This window comes from Rhinopithecus roxellana, chromosome 20, assembly GCF_007565055.1.
Source record: "Rhinopithecus roxellana isolate Shanxi Qingling chromosome 20, ASM756505v1, whole genome shotgun sequence".
In the NCBI taxonomy this organism is placed as follows: Eukaryota; Metazoa; Chordata; class Mammalia; order Primates; family Cercopithecidae; genus Rhinopithecus; species Rhinopithecus roxellana.
In genome coordinates, this window is record NC_044568.1 from 65,713,636 (window position 1) to 65,730,646 (window position 17,011).

A 17,011-nucleotide genomic window follows, 5' to 3' on the forward strand; every position below is an offset into this window, starting at 1 on the left:
TGAGAGAGTGCTCAGAACTGAGGATCAACATGTAAGTAGCCTTTTGTCCCAGACGAGTAATCATTTATGTTGACTAAGGTATGCTGAATTAACTTGTTCCATTAAAGTGTAAAGGGAAGACAGGTTGATAAGCATAACTTTTACCTCGATAAATGCTTTCAATGACTTCTATTGCATGTAGACTGAAACACCTAGCATGTAAATGGGTCTGTGAATTTGTTCCAATTTGATAGCTTCATACGGTTGATGAAGCTCAAAAATGGCTTGACTCAAGATGTTTCATACACCTTTCTTTTGCTCTAATTTCTGCTACAGTAACCCAGCTATTTCAGCTGATGGCGGGAACACTGCAACTGGACAAAAATGACACGGATGGGTGTAGAGCCTCCAAACAATAAGTATGTGATTAATGCTGTTGACACCTAAGTCTACAAAGGCTATTCTCCAACAATTAGGACATCATTAGGTAAGACATTTCAAAATTTTTGGTGAGGGCGCGATTGCTTCAGAGGACTACACAGTGAAACATTAGGTCATCATAAATCACCACAGTACCATCCTGGCTAACACGGTGAAACTCTGTCTCTACTAAAAATACAAAAAAATTAGCTGGGCATGGTGGCGGGTCCCTGTAGTCCCAGTTACTCAGGAGACTGAGGCAGGAGAATGGCGCGAACCCGGGAGGCGGAGCTTGTAGTGAGCCGAGATTGTACCACTGCACTCCAGCCTGGGCAACAGAGCAAGACTCTGTCTCAAAAAAAAAATAAATAAATAAATAAATAAATAATAAAAATAAAAATAACCGCAGTAAACCACACTCCAACAGGGCTGCACACTCAGGGTCTTAATTAGAAACAGATAAAAAAAACACCTCCACATCTGTTGCACCAGAATGCCGAGGTTTAACCAGGGACACTTTCTCCAGGAGGCATAACAGGCGCAGGGCCAGGGAAGGGCCTCTGACACTTTTAGGGTCTCAAGAAAACTTTTGTTGTTGTTGTTGTTTTTCTTTGTTTGTTTTTGAGACGGAGTCTCCCTTTGTCGCCCAGGCTGGAGTGCAGTGGTGTGATCTCGGCTCACTGCAACCTCCACCTCCTGGGTTCAAGCGATTCTCCTGCCTCAGCCTCCCAAGTAGCTGGGGTTAGAGGCGCCCGCCACTACACCCGGCTAATTTTTTGTATTTTATTTTTTTTAGTAGAGACGGGGTTTTGGGTGTTGACCAGGTCTCGAACTCCTGACCTCAAGTGATCCGCCTGCCTCGGCCTCCCAAAGTGCTGGGATTACAGGCGTGAGCCACCGAGCCTCAAGAAAATGTTTTAATTTCCTTAAAAAACCTTAAGAAAAATCAACTTTTAAGTTGAAAAACTTTATATATTAACATATTCATCTTTATATCAACACAGCGGTAAAATTTATTTTTTAAAGTGATAAAAACTGTACAAATATTTCTGGTGTGAAACACAGCGTTTTGACGTCTATACTAAAACAACTTCAGGAAGGGGCCCACAAAAGTCACGACGCGGCCCCGGCAGAAAGGCAGCGGTGTGTGGCACGACCTCAACACCTGTCTTTCTCACAGAGCCCCGACTCCTAGCGGACTCTCGGATTCGACGCTGCGGTACCACAGACAAACCCCGCACACTAAGTTCTCTTCCAACCGCCGGCGACCAAGCGGCAGAACGCGAGCAAGGCGAGCGGAAGAGGTGTAGCCGCCGCTACTGCGCACGCGCACCCAACCAGACCCTGGGGGTGATGCCGGGCCTTCCCCGCGGCGCGGAGGCGACCGCTCAACCCTTCTTCCCGGCGATTGGTGGACTGGCGGCTAAGGGGCGGAGATAGGAGGGGCCGCTGCCATCTTCTCCAATGGAACGGAGACAGGGGCGGGCTAATTGACGGAAGGAGCATGGCGTGGAGACACCTGAAAGTGAGTCCCGCGAGTGAGCAGTGTGGATCGGGGACCGGGGACCGGGGACTGGGGACCCGGGCGGGCAAGAACGGAGAGTCAGACCGGGCGAAGCATGGACCGAAGGCGGCTCCGGGAGTGTGGGCCCCCCTAGGACGTGTGCGTGTTTCCGGGGGCGCCTGTAAATGCTCGCGCGTGTGCATTTGCACGTGGACTCGGTCAGGCGCAGCAGACAGCGCCTGCAGGTCTGGATGGGTGCTGATCTGAGTGTCTGCGCCTGGGCCATGTTTTTGAGCCTGGCACAGGGATGCCTAGTGAACACATGACCGCCTAGCGTTGTGTGCAGGATCCAATGGGGAATGAAACTAGAGTAGGACATGGTCCCAGTCCTTTTAGGTAAAGTTTTGTTAGGGCGGGGGGCTCTATGTGAAAAGTTCTTAGTTGTATCCCCGTATGTAGTAGGTGTTCAAATATTTGTTGATTGGCATGGGGTTGGGGCGGGGAGGCGTACGGTCTCCAAGGGAGGCAATGAAAACCTTGAGTCTCTTTATTTATTCATTTGAGACGGAGTCTCAGTCTGTCGCCCAGGCTGGAGTGCAGTGGAGCGATCTTGGCTCACTGCAAACTCCGCCTCCCGGGTTCAAGCGATTCTCCTGCCTCAGCCTCCTGCGTTGCTGGGATTACAGGCGCGCGCCACCACGCCTGGCTAATTTTGGTATTTTTAGTAGAGACGGGATTTCACCATTTTGGTCAGGCTGGTTTCGAACTCCTGACCTCGTGAGCCTCCCAAAGTGTTGGGATTACAGGCGTGAGCTACCGCGCTCGGCCTGAGTCTCTTTTTAAAATAAATATATGGAGAGAGATGGAATCTCACTGTGTTGCCCAGGCTGGTCTAGAACTATTGGCCTCAAGGGATCTTCCCGCCTCAGCCTCCCAAAGTGGTGGGATTACAGGCGTGGGCTACCGCACCTAGCCAATGAATACTTGATCTACATCTCTTTAGCAGTTTGGAAGGATCTTTAAAAGCAAATCTGATCGTGTCATTTCCTGGCTTAGGGAATGAAACCCACATCTTGATTTTGGCCAAACTCCTGCTCTTTTCTCTTGTTTCGTCTTAAGCCTTACTTTCCCTCACTCCTCTGTTCCAAACTTTCTCCCTTTCTCATTCTCTTCTGCTACTGAGAGAGCCTTTACACTTTTTCCTCTCCCTACTGCCTTCTGGTTAACTTTTTTAAAATAATTGAACCAGAATAGGTTCAGAGAGACTCCCAACAACTCGTTTATCCCTTGAGTATCAGCTTTAAGTCATTTCCTTAAGGAAGCCTTTCCTTACCTCTAAGATTAGGTTGACTACTTTCATTACCTTATACTTTTTATCCTTCATCACAGTTGCCATGACTACATATTTGCATGATCATTGATTTCCGTCTGTCGCTTCATAAGATCACACTCTCCATGAGGGTAGGGGCAAGATCTGTTTTGCCATCTTTGCTCAATCAGTATTTGATGAATGACTGAACTAATGAATGAATAACTTAGCATCTGGCAGTGATAATTAGAGAAAAGCATTGTGCACCACTTTTGATCCAATAAGATCTGAAGCTTCTGTTTTATATTTTACACCCCCTGAAATGGAATATATGTATAATATCTTTGTATGTATATATTTTTGAGAGAGTCTTCACACCGTCGCGCAGGTGGAGTGCAGTGGCGCGATGCCGGCTCGCTGCAGCTTGGACCTCCTGGTCTCAAGGGATCCACCCACTTCTACCTCCCAAGTAGCTGAGACCACAGGTGCATCACCATGCCTGGCTAATTTTTTATATTTTGTAGAGATGGGGTCTCACTATGTTGCCCAGGCTGGTCTCAAACTCCTGAACTCAAGCAGTTCTCCCATTTCAGCCTCCCAAAGTGCTGGGATTACAAGCATGAGTCACTAAGCATGAGTCTAGCTGTGTGCAATTTTTAAAAGCCAGCATAATTAATACCCTAAGTGGAATATAAAGGAGAAAATTTAAAAGTAGTTTATATTAATAAAATTACATGTATTTCAGTATGTAAATATTGCTGACTCCCCTAGTGAGATAGTTGTGTTTAAGCCTCTACTTAGAAATGCAAGTGCGGCCCGGCGCGGTGGCTCAAGCCTGTAATCCCAGCACTTTGGGAGGCCGAGACGGGCGGATCACGAGGTCAGGAGATCAAGACCATCCTGGCTAACACGGTGAAACCCCGTCTCTACTAAAAAATACAAAAATCTAGCTGGGCGAGGTGGCGGGCGCCTGAAGTCCCAGCTACTCGGGAGGCTGAGGCAGGAGAATGGCATAAACCCAGGAGGCGGAGCTTGCAGTGAGCTGAGATCCGGCCACTGCACTCCAGCCTGGGTGACAGAGCGAGACTCCGTCTCGAAAAAAAAAAAAAAAAGAAATGCAAGTGCACAGGTGTGTTATATTATCAAACACCCCAGCAAAGCACTGTACCATTCCCGATGAGATTTTCTGAAATGAACAATTCTTGGGAATGTTCTGTATGACACTGTATAGTTGTCCCTCAATTTACAAGATACTTGTACTGTATGTGAAAACCATGTGATGGCTGGGCACTGTGGCTCATGCTGTAATCCCAGCACTTTGGGAGGCCAAGGCAGGAGTACTACTTGAGCCCAAGAGTTCTAGACCAGCCTGGGCAACATAGCGAGACTCCATCTCTTCAAAAAATTGGCTGGGCTTGGTGGCATGTACCTGTGGTCCCAGTTATTTGGGGAGGCTGAGGTGGGAGGATCGCTTGAGACCAGGAGGTCAAGAAAGACAGTTTATATGGTAAAATATAGTTTGGCTCAGATAATATGAACATACGATTTTTTACCCACACGAATGTCAGTAGGATGTTCAAAAGTCACACAGGAAATGGGACAGTTCATGTCAGATAGTCTCAAGACGAGAAGGATGTCTGACTTTACGGATTCCTGCCCACCACATCTATTAGCATTACCCTCTAACTGTAACCAGCAGCAGTATCCACCACAATCCCCCTAGGGGACAGGATGGTCCCTCTTGAAATTTCTGGCCTGGAGTCCCAGGAAAGCCTTTAGGGCCTGAAGAGGTGTAGGCAGAAGTGTCAATACAGCCTCTGACTGTAGAGGCCAGTGTTAGCAGAAGGCTAAGGGCGTCTGTTTCATGTGACCTGTCGTTATGTCCTCTGCGTGCCTGGGTGTGAAGGGCTCAGGGAGGGTGCTGCAGCCTGGCCCGGAGGGCCCCCCTAATAGGCTCTTTTTTTGCAGAAGCGGGCCCAGGATGCTGTGGTCATCCTGGGGGGTGGAGGACTTCTCTTCGCCTCCTACCTGATGGCCACGGGAGATGAGCGTTTCTATGCTGAACACCTGATGCCAGCTCTGCAGGGGCTGCTGGATCCGGAGTCAGCCCACAGACTGGCCGTTCGCTTCACCTCCCTGGGGCTCCTTCCACGGGCCAGATTTCAAGACTCTGACATGCTGGTAGGTGTTCCTGGATACCCTGTGCATTAAATACAAAGGCGAAGGCTGAAGTCCCCTAAACTCAGCTAGGACTGATCTTTTTGAACACCAGAACCCCAAGTGAGCAGTGGGGATTTGGAATTCAGTCTGAGCATTATTTTTTTGTGTCATGTAATTAGCAATGATGATGATCTATTACATATATGGGATTGTGTTAGGCGATATTCTTGTTTGATCCTCCCAGCTACTGCATGAGCTGGATCCTGTTACCATCCCCAGCCATGGATCAGGAAACCAAGAAACAGAGTAAGGAATACAAAAAGGAACTCCAGTCACACAGCTAGGGGGTAGCAGGACCAGGATGTAAACCCATGGAGTCTGACAACTGGCTTCCCGCCCCTTGGCCGCTGTCCTGCCTTGCTGAGGTTGCAGGTAGCTCAGTCTTCCCCTCGGCTAAATGGGGAAACTGCCAGTCATTGCGCACCATGCGAGGCAGGAGCGTTGGGTCCCAGCCTCACTCAGCCGCATGTTTAGCACACGGGCCCTCTCCACATGCTTGAAATCTTTGGCCTAGAGTCCCAGGAAAGCCTTTAGGGCTGGAAAAGGGTGTGTAGGCAGAAGTGTAGATATAGCCTCTAACTGTAGAGGCCAGTGTCAGCAGAAGGCTAAGGGCCTCTGTTTCATGCAACCTTCCGGGCTTAGTGCAGTAAACCCAATAGAAGAATCCCCATCCTCATAGAAGCTGCTTCCTCATGGAAGTCTCGGCAGTTTCCTTTCGAGAGGCTTCTTCCCTAATGGGAGGACATCAGAATGATTTGAGTGTGAAAACGCAAACAAGAAGCCCTCAGAACTCTGGTGAGGAGGGGTCACTGTTACAAATGAAAGGGGCCTTCACCACATTTCCCCTTCCGACCTTAGAGTCCTTTTCACTCTCTGATTGTATGGTGTTGAGCAGATGTGTCATTTCCCCTGACTTGCCATGCTCACACACTAACAGGCACTGTAGGCTCAGACAGTGCACTCCGTTAAACCGTCCTCACCCCAGACTGCTAGTTTGAGAGCCCTGGAGTGAATGGGAGTGAATAATGAGTGGGATGCAGAGATGAGGAGAATTTAGAAGGAAGTGTGGTGTGCCTGAGGGCGCAGGCTGTGTCTGTGAAAACACAGATGACAGAGACAGGCAAACCTGACCTCAGAGGTGTTGTCCTAAACACCGCTGCCTGTGCCCACACTTGCAGCAGCTCATTTAGAATGTGACTCAAACTTTTTAACTGGTAGCCAGGACTCTTGATGATTTCACAGCTTTCCTGGTTTAGCTCTCCACCCTCCACCTACGTCAGGCATATTCGAATCCCCCGGGGCTGCATTTGGAGTATCCAGATGCCCTGGCCTGGTGCCAGACCAGTTTCACCGCCCCATCTGAGAGTGGGGCCTGAAAGCTGCCAGGGGCTTTTGTGGTACAGCTGGAGCTGAGAATCGCAGTCCTGGAGGAAGACCCCTAGTCCAGCCACACACATCTTGCCTCCCAGTCTCCTGAGGTGCTGCGAACATTCTCGCCTTCATTTGTTGTTCTTCTTTCTTGGAGCATCTCTCTTAACCCCTGCTTCCAGGATCCCATGGTGTTCACCCTGGGAGGCCTTTGCTAGTCTCCTGAAAGGTCGCTGGAGCCCATTAGTCAGTTCTGCCCAGCTGAACACCTTCCTTCCTCTGGTTCCCTGTGGGAGGCTGGGGGTCGTGGCTGGGGCTTCTTACCAGCCTGGATGAGGAGGGACACAGCTGGAGCTGATGCTTATTAAGCTGATTAAAGGGTTTTGCTGCTTACCATGCCTTGGTTTCAGGGAAGCACTATCTAGGGCCTGACACCAGCGAGCTCCTCTCTCCCACCAAGGCTAGTTGATAAGAAGGTATGAACCTTAACCACAATTGGAAAAGACAGCGCTTGTCTCCTGTTCAACCCACGGTGGAAACACCATTTCTCCCCCAGGCTTGCTAATAATAAAGCCCCGTGGTTTTCAAACTCGAGTAGGCGTCACAGTCCCTGGAGAGCCAGCACTGTTAAAAATAGGTTCCCCCAGGGCTCCATTCCTCCCCCAAAGATTTTGACCTTGGGGGTGGGCCCTGGGATCTGAGGTTTCACAAGCTTTCCGGGTCATTCTGGTGTAGCTGTGCCAGGAACCATGCTTTGAGAAACACCAGGATAGCCTTGCGTGCCTCTGACTTTGTCTTCCTCTTCCCAGGAAGTGAGAGTTCTGGGCCATAAATTCCGAAATCCAGTAGGAATTGCTGCAGGATTTGACAAGCATGGGGAAGCCGTGGACGGACTTTATAAGATGGGCTTTGGTTTTGTTGAGATAGGAAGTGTGACTCCAAAACCTCAGGAAGGAAACCCCAGACCCAGAGTCTTCCGTCTTCCCGAGGACCAAGCTGTCATTAACAGGTAGGTGAGCGGCCCAGAGTTAATGGGGGATGCCCTCTTTCCAACTGGGCTTTCAGAGATGTAAGATCTGCCTCTGTTTTTTTTCTCTCATACAATGTGGACATTCTTCTGTCATTTGGAATGTTCAGGAACCCCGTTCAGCATCTACTGTGTGCCCCAGGCATCTATCTTGAAAAGCAGGCTTTGTTACATCCATTTAACAGTTGTGTAGACGGAGGCTCGTAGAGCCAAATAACTCTGCTTTGGTCACGGAGATAATAAGCAGGAGAGCTTGGGCATGGCCTGGGCTTACTGGACTTAAGAGTTTGTGCTCTGTCCATGCTGTTTCTCCAGTACTCTTACTCGACACTGTCCAAGAGAAATGTAATGTGAGCCCATGTGTAATTTAAAGTGCTCTAGTGACCACACTAACACAGTAAACAGAATGAGTGAAATTGATACTTACTTAAAATTATAATTTAGTTATATTTAATATGTTACAAGTATTTAAAAAAACATGTGTTTAAAACACCATAAAAAGTATTAATTCGCTGTTTTTACCTTCTTTTGCCTGTACCAAGTCTTTAAGAGCCAGTGTGCATTTTACTTCCAGCACCTCTCCCTTTGGACCAACTGCATTCCCAGCAGCCAGTAGCCACATGTGGCCAGCAGATGTGTTTTGGCCAGCACAGCCCCAGCCTTTAGCAAACAGGAGAATGTAATATTCAACATGCACAGCTGCTCTTAGTAAGAGAAATCCTTCTAGACTGTATAAAGCCCTTCCCTTTGTCATCCCTGGGTAATTTTTACTGCAGCAAACCCAAAAGGTGAAGAAGTGCCTGCTTTTTGGTAAGAGGATTTTGAAGAGCCTCTTTGGGGAGATTTCAGTGGGCGTCTTTGGGGTCACTGGCAGCCTCCTGGGAGATGGACCTGTAGGACATTTACTTGGCCGCGCTTCCTGCTTTCTTGTGCTTGTTTCAGGGAAAGTCTCCAGCATTAGAGATCAAGTTATTGATCTTTCTGCTGCATTGCAGGTGGGGATCAATATCTTCAGAATTGGCCAGGCAAAATATATTTGCTTATCATTCAGCTGCTACAGATAACTGCAGGTGCTGGGATGATGGTACTTGTTGAATCCTGTAGGTGAGCAGGGGTGTGAGATTGTGCTGTGAGCACTGTGTGTGTGGCCTCCTGGCTGTGTGGCATGTGGTGAGTGTGCTGTAAATACTTGCTGAATGAATGGGTTAAGTTATTAAGTCATCAGATATGTGTGCCAGTGTGTCTGTTATTATAGATGCTATTGGCTCTAACAAAGTGGCTTAAACAACAGGCACATTTGATACTATTTTCTTCTCATAACAGGTGCAATGGGCAGGTCCAGGGTTGGTTGAGCACCAGGGCAGTGTTGAGACTCTGGTCCAACTTCTTTGGGCCTCGGCTGCGAGTATTATGTTCTTACACGGATGCTCAAGAGCAGAAAGGAAAAAGGGCAGGGATGTTCTCAGAGGCTCCCAGTAGGCCTCACTTGTGTCTCAGTGTCTACACCTGGGCACACACTTTTGCTTCACTTGCCAGCAAGGCTGGGAAAGGAGTCGTTAGCATTTTTACCCTGTATCAGGTCAGGTGGGTTTCACTGGCAAGGAGGAAGAGGAAGGGGACTGGCCACTAAGTTAACACCCACAGTGGGGCTGGGGATACAGGGATGAAAGAGGGATGAGGTCCCTGCCTTTGGGGAGTGTCTAGTGACAGTGATAGAGGGATGAGAGAGGTGTGAGATGTTGCTTGCCCTCAAGAAGATTGTAACCTAGTACGGGACCTTAAGCACATATGTATGTGTCTATCCCGTGCCAGGAGAAAGGTAGGTCCAAAGCTCTGTATGAAGGCTAGGGGGATGAGGGATTCTTTGCAGCTGGGAGCTTTGTGCAGGAGGAGAGGGAGCATTTGCTCTGAGCTAGGAAGAGAGGTGATTTTCACAGGCAGAAAGCATAGGGAGATGGAGTGGCTGCAGGGGCTTCAGGAGGCTGTTTGGGAGCCCACGCAGGTGGCAAGTGAGCGTGCAGTTCTCAGAGTGGCTGGGTAAGGAGTGGGGATCCAGCAGGTCTGGGGCAGCTGCTGCTGCATCTGGGCTGTTTCCAATGCTAGTTGGCTGAGCATTTGCAAATTTTAATCTTTCCCCTGGGTATTGGATGGTGTTCTGGCAAGTTCTCTAGGAGCCCCAGGACTCTTTAGACCCTGGAAGTGTAAGAACTGTGATTTTTTTTTTTTTCTCTTGTTTTAAAAAGTCCTAAGTGTACAGAAGTGGCTATGGTGCCTCTCACTCTGCCCCTCGCATCTGCTTGTGGCTCTGCAGGTATGGATTTAACAGTCACGGGCTTTCAGTGGTGGAACACAGGTTACGGGCCAGACAGCAGAAGCAGGCCAAGCTCACAGAAGGTAAAGTGGGGTTGTGTCAGAGGGCCTTTCTTATTAGGAGGAAATGTGGGAGAAACACTGGGAACATTTCTAGTGAAATAAACATGATTGAGCAATAGCAGAAACCACTGAGGACCTCAGGGCACCTCTCCTAGAGGGATTTTCCTGGTTCTACACAGCCTCCAAGAGTTTAACTGGATTTCACAATTTAGCAAATACTCCCTTTGCCTCTGCCTCGTTATGTAACCTGTTACCGTAACTAGGGAGGCCTGAAAGCAAGTGAAGCGAAGTGGCTGGGCTGTGATCACACAGGCAGGGAGGGCGGGAGCAGGACTTGAACGTCATCTTCCTGTGGCCCACTCTGTCCTCCCTTTTTAATCGTCTATTGTATAAATAATGTTCATTAATTACAGAAGACAGTAAATACAGAGAAGCGTAAAGAAAGAAAGTTCAAGAAACAGATACTCCTCCCTACTCAAGGATAACTAATATTAGCATTTGGGAAAATATTCTTCATGAGTTGTTTTGGAAACTGCTCATTTTTGGCTCGACACAGTTCACACCTGCAATCTCAATACTTTGGGTGCCCAAGGTGGGAGGATTGCTTGAGCTCAGGAGTTTAAGACCAGCCTGGGCAACATGGTGAGATCCCATTTCTCTGAAAAACCAAAAACAATGTGCTTTTTTTTTTTTTTTTTTTTTAGACGGAGTCTCGCTCTCTCTCCCAGGCTGGAGTGCGGTGGCATGATCTCAGCTCACTGCAAGCTCCACTTCTCAGGTTCATGCCATTCTCCTGCCTCAGCCTCCCAAGTAGCTGGGACTACAGGCGCCCGCCATCACGCCCAGCTAATTTTTTGTATATTTAGTAGAAATGGGGTTTCACCGTGTTAGCCAGGATGATCTCGATCTCCTGACCTCGTGATCCACCCGCCTCGGCCTCCCAAAGTGCTGGGATTACAGGCATGAGCCACCGCACCCGGCCACAACATGCATTTTTGAAGGTGCCTCCGGCAATGCGGGTGTTCTTTGTGGCCTCTGCCTCACTTGCTCTCAGGATGCACTTAGTGGTCACAGCTAAAAAATACAAAATTAGCAGGGTGTGGTGGCGTATACCTGTAATCCCAGCTACTCAGGAGGCTGTGACAGGAGAATTGCTTGAATTCAGGGGGCAGAGGTTGCAGTGAGCCAAGATTGTGCCACCACATTCCAGGCTGGGCAACAGTGAGACTCCGTCTAAAAAAAAAATAAAAAGAAAAAGAAATTCCAGTATATATATATATACACATATATACACATATATATATACACATATATACACACATATATATATGCATATATACACATATATACATATATGCATATATATACATATATGCATATATACGCATATATACATATATGCATATATATGCATATATACATATATATGTATATATGCATATATATATATGTATATATATACACACACACACACACACATATATAATTTTTTTTTTTGAGACAGAGTCTTGCTCTGCTGCTCAGGCTGGAGTGCAGTGGCGCGATCACGGTTCACTGGAGCCTCAATCCTACTTCAGCCTCACAAGTAGCTGGGACTACAGGTGTGCACCACCATGCCTGGCTGAGTTTTTTAATTGTAGAGACGGGGTTTCACCATGTTGCCCAGACTGGTCTTGAATTCCTGGGCTCAAGCAATCCTCCACCCTTGGCCACCCAAAGTGCTGGGATTATAGGTGTGAGTCACTGCACCTGGCCTGTTTTTCAGAATTTTATACATATTCTTTCATTTTGTTTTTTCTTCGCAACTGTACATCCAGTCAACTGAGCCAAGGCCAACAAGCATCCCTTGAGGTGAGCGTTGCTGGCCTGACGTGCCTACTGAGTTCTGTCCTCAGTTTTATTCAATTTATGAGGCCCATCTTTTGCCCCACAAGTATTTGCACTAATTTGTCCATTTTCCATGAAACATTAAAAAAAAAAAAGGGCAAAATGCAGCAAAACATCCTTGTAGCTGCCCAGACTTTGCTAGACAAAGCTGGCGAGTGGTTTTGGTCAGCAGGCAGGCCCAGGCCACAGTTGAGCACCTGTCAGCCGGTGTTGGGCAGGTCAGGTTTGGAGGGAAGACCTGCGCGACTGTCCACGGTGGTTTGGTCAAGGACAGCCTCAGAAGGTGGCCCAGGAAATGGTGTACGGGCTGCAGGCCTGACCAGCGACGTTTGCAGATGGACTGCCGCTGGGGGTCAACTTGGGGAAGAACAAGACCTCAGCGGATGCCGCGGAGGACTACGCAGAAGGGGTGCGCGTGCTGGGCCCGCTGGCCGACTACCTGGTGGTCAACGTGTCCAGCCCCAACACGGCCGGGCTGCGGAGCCTTCAGGGAAAGGCCGAGCTGCGCCGCCTGCTGACCAAGGTGGGCAACTGCACCCCTTCTCCAGGCCCCGTCCCACCAGCCTGCCCCACCCGCTCCCCTTCATTCTCCAGGGCGAAGCTTCAGTATCACCCTCAGAAGCTGCCCTTAGCACCTGGACCAGTAGGACCCCTGGCTATGCCTTCCCAGGGTCCCCTCTGATCCCCTGTCATGACACTGATTATACGTGACAGTGACAAATCATCTGTCCCTGCTGCTGTAAACCACGAGGTCTGTAAGAGCAGAGACTGCATCTCTCCCATTTGTCACTCTGACCCTAGCACCCAGAGCTCTGAGTGAACTGAAGGACTTCACCCAGCACTTGTGGTAATATTTCCTGGTTATCTTTTAGGAATAAAAGTCTAAAAAAGGCTGGGCATGGTGGCTCATGCCTACAATCCCAGCACTATGAGAGGCCGAGGCAGGTGGATCACTTATAGCCCAGGAGTCTGAGACCAGCCTGGGCAAAAGAGCAAGACCCTGTCTCTACAAATAATTTAAAAATTAGCCAGGCACAGTGGCTCAAGCCTGTAGCCCCAGCTACTTGGAGGCCGAGGCAGGCAGATCACTTGAGCTCAGGAGTTTGTGACCAGCCTGGGCAACTTAGCAAAACCTCATCTTACAAGAAATACAGAAATTAGCTGGGTATGGCAGTGCACACCTGTAGTCCCAGGTACTCTGGAGGCTGAAGTGGAAGGATTGCTTGAGCCCAGGGAGGTGCAGGCTACAGTGAGCCATGATCATGCTACTACACTCCAGTGTGGGTGACAGAGTGCAACCTTGTCTCAAAAAAAAAAAAGAAAGAAAAGTCTAAAACACCCTTAAGCTATTAGCCAATGTCCATGGGGATCCCTTGGCCTAAAAGAATGGAATCGGATCCATCTGTATGGTGCTCCTCACATGTCTGAGGCTGGCTTTCCTGAAAAGGAGAAATTGTTCCTGCTTTAGTCTGATTGCTTTTGTGGAAACCGACTGACCTGCAGTGTAGGTCACAGCTGCACTGCGGGGCTGCGGTCTGCAGGGTTCCCAGCTCTGGCCATGTGTCGCCCTAGGTGCTGCAGGAGAGGGACGGCTTGCAGGGAGTGCACAGGCCGGCAGTGCTGGTGAAGATCGCTCCTGACCTCACCGCCCAGGACAAGGAGGACATTGCCAGTGTGGTCAAAGAGGTTTGAGTCAGGGCCCGGGCCCAGGGTGTGCCTCCCATGGTCTGCAGAGGTCGTTTGGCCAGCTGGGTTAGCCCAGAATGGCGGCCTTTGTGATTTCCTCTCCTTGGTATTGAAGGCTGGTTTGGTGTCTGTCATGGTGTAACTCACCCTGTGGTCAAAAGCGAATGTTGGAATAAATGCTTGAAGGAGTTTTTCTCATGCCTCTTCCTGTCTCTCCTCATCTGCATCCAGCAAGGTTAAGGCTTGAGCTTGGGTCCTTGGCCGGTCTTGACTGGGACTCAAAATTCTTTCCCTCACTCCTCTCTCCAGCCTGTCTGGACAGCGGGTCTCTGTGGCATAGGAGAGTAGTGGAAATAGCCTGAGCCTGGCCGTCATGGGTTCAAATCCTGGTTCCACCACTTACTACCCAAGGGCCTCAGACAAGACACTATAATTGGGTTGTTTTAAGGACTGGACCCTGTCCTAGGGGAATGTTGTGGGTGGTCAGTGTGTGATGGCTGCTGTTGTCACGTTATGGCTCATTCTAAAACTTGTTGAGGAAAAGATGAGTAGTAAGGTCTGGTGTAGCTCTTGCTTTGGGGGCTGTAGGTGTGGGTACCTGGCCTGGCTGCTGCCTTTGACCCCCAAAGAAGCGCCTCTGCGCCCTTCGGTGCCATGACTCATGGCTTTTTCTCCATCTCACACTGCAGCTGGGCATCGATGGGCTGATTGTTACGAACACCACCGTGAGTCGCCCTGCTGGTCTCCAGGGTGCCCTGCGCTGTGAAACGGGAGGGCTGAGTGGGAAGCCTCTTCGGGATTTATCAACTCAAACCATTCGGGAGATGTATGCACTCACCCAAGGCAAGGCTTCTGGCATCTGTGTCTTCAGATCTGCCTGTGGCTTGGGCTCCTGGGTCCTGATGAGAATCATCATTCCCTCATCTGCCTTGATTGTGGGGGACTCTGGGGCAGAAGCCACATCCTTCTTTACGGTGTCACCATGTGCTTCTCTGTAGGCCGAGTTCCCATAATTGGGGTTGGTGGCGTGAGCAGCGGGCAGGACGCGCTGGAGAAGATCCGGGCAGGGGCCTCCCTGGTGCAGTTGTACACGGCCCTCACCTTCTGGGGGCCACCTGTCGTGGGCAGAGTTAAGCGGGAGCTGGAGGCCCTTCTGAAGTGAGTGAGGTCATGTGTGGCTTGAAACAGAAGTTAGGCAGAGGTTAATTCAGCATCACTCAAGTCAAGGAGATACTGTTGATCTGTTTGTTACTCATTCAAAAAGGAGTTGAGGGGTACACTCTGAAAGGAGAGAGAAACTGGGTTACTCTTTTGATGAAGGACAGTGACAAGGAGAACTGAGGATTAACCTCCAAGGCAACGGTGTTTGTATGGCGGAGTTGTCCATTTGCTCGAGGGAGAGGAGCCTGAGGAATCCCGTCAGCATTCCCGTTAATTAAGCAACACTGGTTCAATGTTGGGAGCTGTCAATACTTAAAAGCAATTTCCTTCCCGCTCTGTTCCTACCTGGGTAGAACTATCCCTGTATCCCTGGGTGAAGAGTGTAGAGGAAACCAGAGGTGCCTGGGCCAGGATGATGTGTTTCTGGGTGAACATGGGCTTCCTGTAAGAGCAGGGCCTGTCCTCCACTGTTTGCTGAAATTGCTTTGTTTGCTCTTTTTCCAGAGAGCAGGGCTTTGGCAGAGTCACAGATGCCATTGGAGCAGATCATCGGAGGTGAGGACAGCGTCTGTTGGGAAGCCTCATCTGGAACCTTCCCAAGGACTCAGGCAAGCCTTTGTGGCTGGATCGTGAGAGAAGAGGGACTCTGTCTTGAGCCATGTCCCCCAGCCATGGCATAGCTGCACCATAAATGCCAATTGGGGTTCACCAGGATCAACCGCAGGCTTTCTTCGGTCCCTTGGTCAGACTATAAACTGCGTTTGTGATTCTTTGTGGATTCAAACCCTAGGATCCGACAGTCTTGCGAGCACATTGAATATGAGGGGGAAAAAGTCATGCAAAAAATGAAGCCATTTAGAACCTGGGTTTCAACGCTAGCCCCTTCTGGTTTGCCACGGGCCCTGTCCAGACGCTGCAGGTCCTTCCAGGCCTCTGCTGCCTGCATCTACAGCGGGCTTCCGAGGAATCTGACTGTCTTTCATTTGATCTTTATTTTTATTTATTTAATGCTTTAAACTTTATTTTTAAAACATTTTAGACCTAAGGGTGGGGTATGGTGGCTTATGCCTGTAATCCCAGCACTTTGGGAGGCCGAGGTGGGCGGATTACCTGAGGCCAGGAGTTGGAGACCAGCCAGGCCACCATGGTGAAACCCCGTTTCTACCAAAAATACAAAAAATTAGCCAGGCATTGTGGTAGGCACTTTTTTTTTTTTTTTTTTTTTTTTTTGAGACGGAGTCTCGCTCTGTCGCTCGGGCTGGAGTGCAGTGGCCAGATCTCAGCTCACTGCAAGCTCCGCCTCCCAGGTTTACGCCATTCTCCTGCCTCAGCCTCCCGAGTAGCTGGGACTACAGGCGCCCGCCACCTCGCCCGGCTAGTTTTTTGTATTTTTTAGTAGAGACGGGGTTTCACCGTGTTAGCCAGGATGGTCTCGATCTCCTGACCTCGTGATCCGCCCATCTCGGCCTCCCAAAGTGCTGGGATTACAGGCTTGAGCCACCGCGCCCGGCCGGTAGGCACTTTTAATCCCAGCTACTGGGGAGGCCAAGGCAGGATAATCGCTTGAACCTGGGAGGCAGAGGTTGCAGTGAGCCAAGATTGCACCAGTGCACTCCAGCTTGGGCGAAAGAGCGAGACTCCATCACACATACACACAAAAAATTTTTCCCGTTTCTCTCCCTCCCTCTCTCTATAACATGGATAAAGTATTCACATGTATTATGTATTTATTATTGCTGAGTCATTGGTGCCTTACTCTAAAGTGTTTCAGTCTGTATCTCCTAAGCATCCTGATGTTAGTTTTTGATTATAAAATTGACCTGCATTCTTTTTTTTTTTTTTTGAGATGGAGTCTCACTCTGTCGCCAGGCTGGAGTTCAGTGGCACAATCTTGGCTCACTACAATCTCTGCCTCCTGGGTTCAAGTGATTCTCCTGCCTCAGCCTCCCGAGTATTTGGGACTAGAGGCGTGCACCACCACACCCAGCTGATTTTTGTATTTTTAGTAGAGATGAGGTTTCACCATGTTGGCCAGGATGGTCTCGATCTCCTGACCTCATGATCTGCTCACCTCGGC

General features: G+C 49.3%; 1 protein-coding gene across 2 annotated transcripts; it reads left to right on the forward strand.

Moving 5' to 3' along the window:
• Positions 1 to 1,728: 1,728 nt before the first annotated feature.
• Positions 1,729 to 15,800, forward strand: DHODH (dihydroorotate dehydrogenase (quinone)). Of its 2 annotated transcripts, none has more exons than XM_010354080.1 (9): positions 1,729 to 1,924; positions 5,181 to 5,393; positions 7,610 to 7,809; positions 10,139 to 10,221; positions 12,423 to 12,610; positions 13,660 to 13,773; positions 14,463 to 14,616; positions 14,772 to 14,931; positions 15,439 to 15,800. In XM_010354080.1, exons 1-9 carry the CDS (start codon positions 1,904 to 1,906, stop codon positions 15,491 to 15,493), a joined length of 1,188 nt encoding a protein of 395 aa, XP_010352382.1. In that variant the 5' UTR covers positions 1,729 to 1,903; the 3' UTR covers positions 15,494 to 15,800. The 2 variants fall into 2 exon arrangements, with proteins under 2 accessions (XP_010352382.1, XP_030780212.1); XM_030924352.1 differs by lacking the exon at positions 1,729 to 1,924 and adding an exon at positions 1,999 to 2,148.
• The last annotated feature ends 1,211 nt before the right edge of the window (positions 15,801 to 17,011 follow it).

Coding starts and splice junctions, on each gene's coding strand:
- DHODH (XM_030924352.1), top strand. CDS start 2,089: ATGCTCGCGCGTGTGCATTTGCACGTGGACTCGGTCAGGCGCAGCAGA. Junction 12,611..13,659: donor TGCGCCGCCTGCTGACCAAG/GTGGGCAACTGC, acceptor GTGTCGCCCTAG/GTGCTGCAGGAGAGGGACGG. Junction 14,932..15,438: donor GAGCTGGAGGCCCTTCTGAA/GTGAGTGAGGTC, acceptor CTCTTTTTCCAG/AGAGCAGGGCTTTGGCAGAG.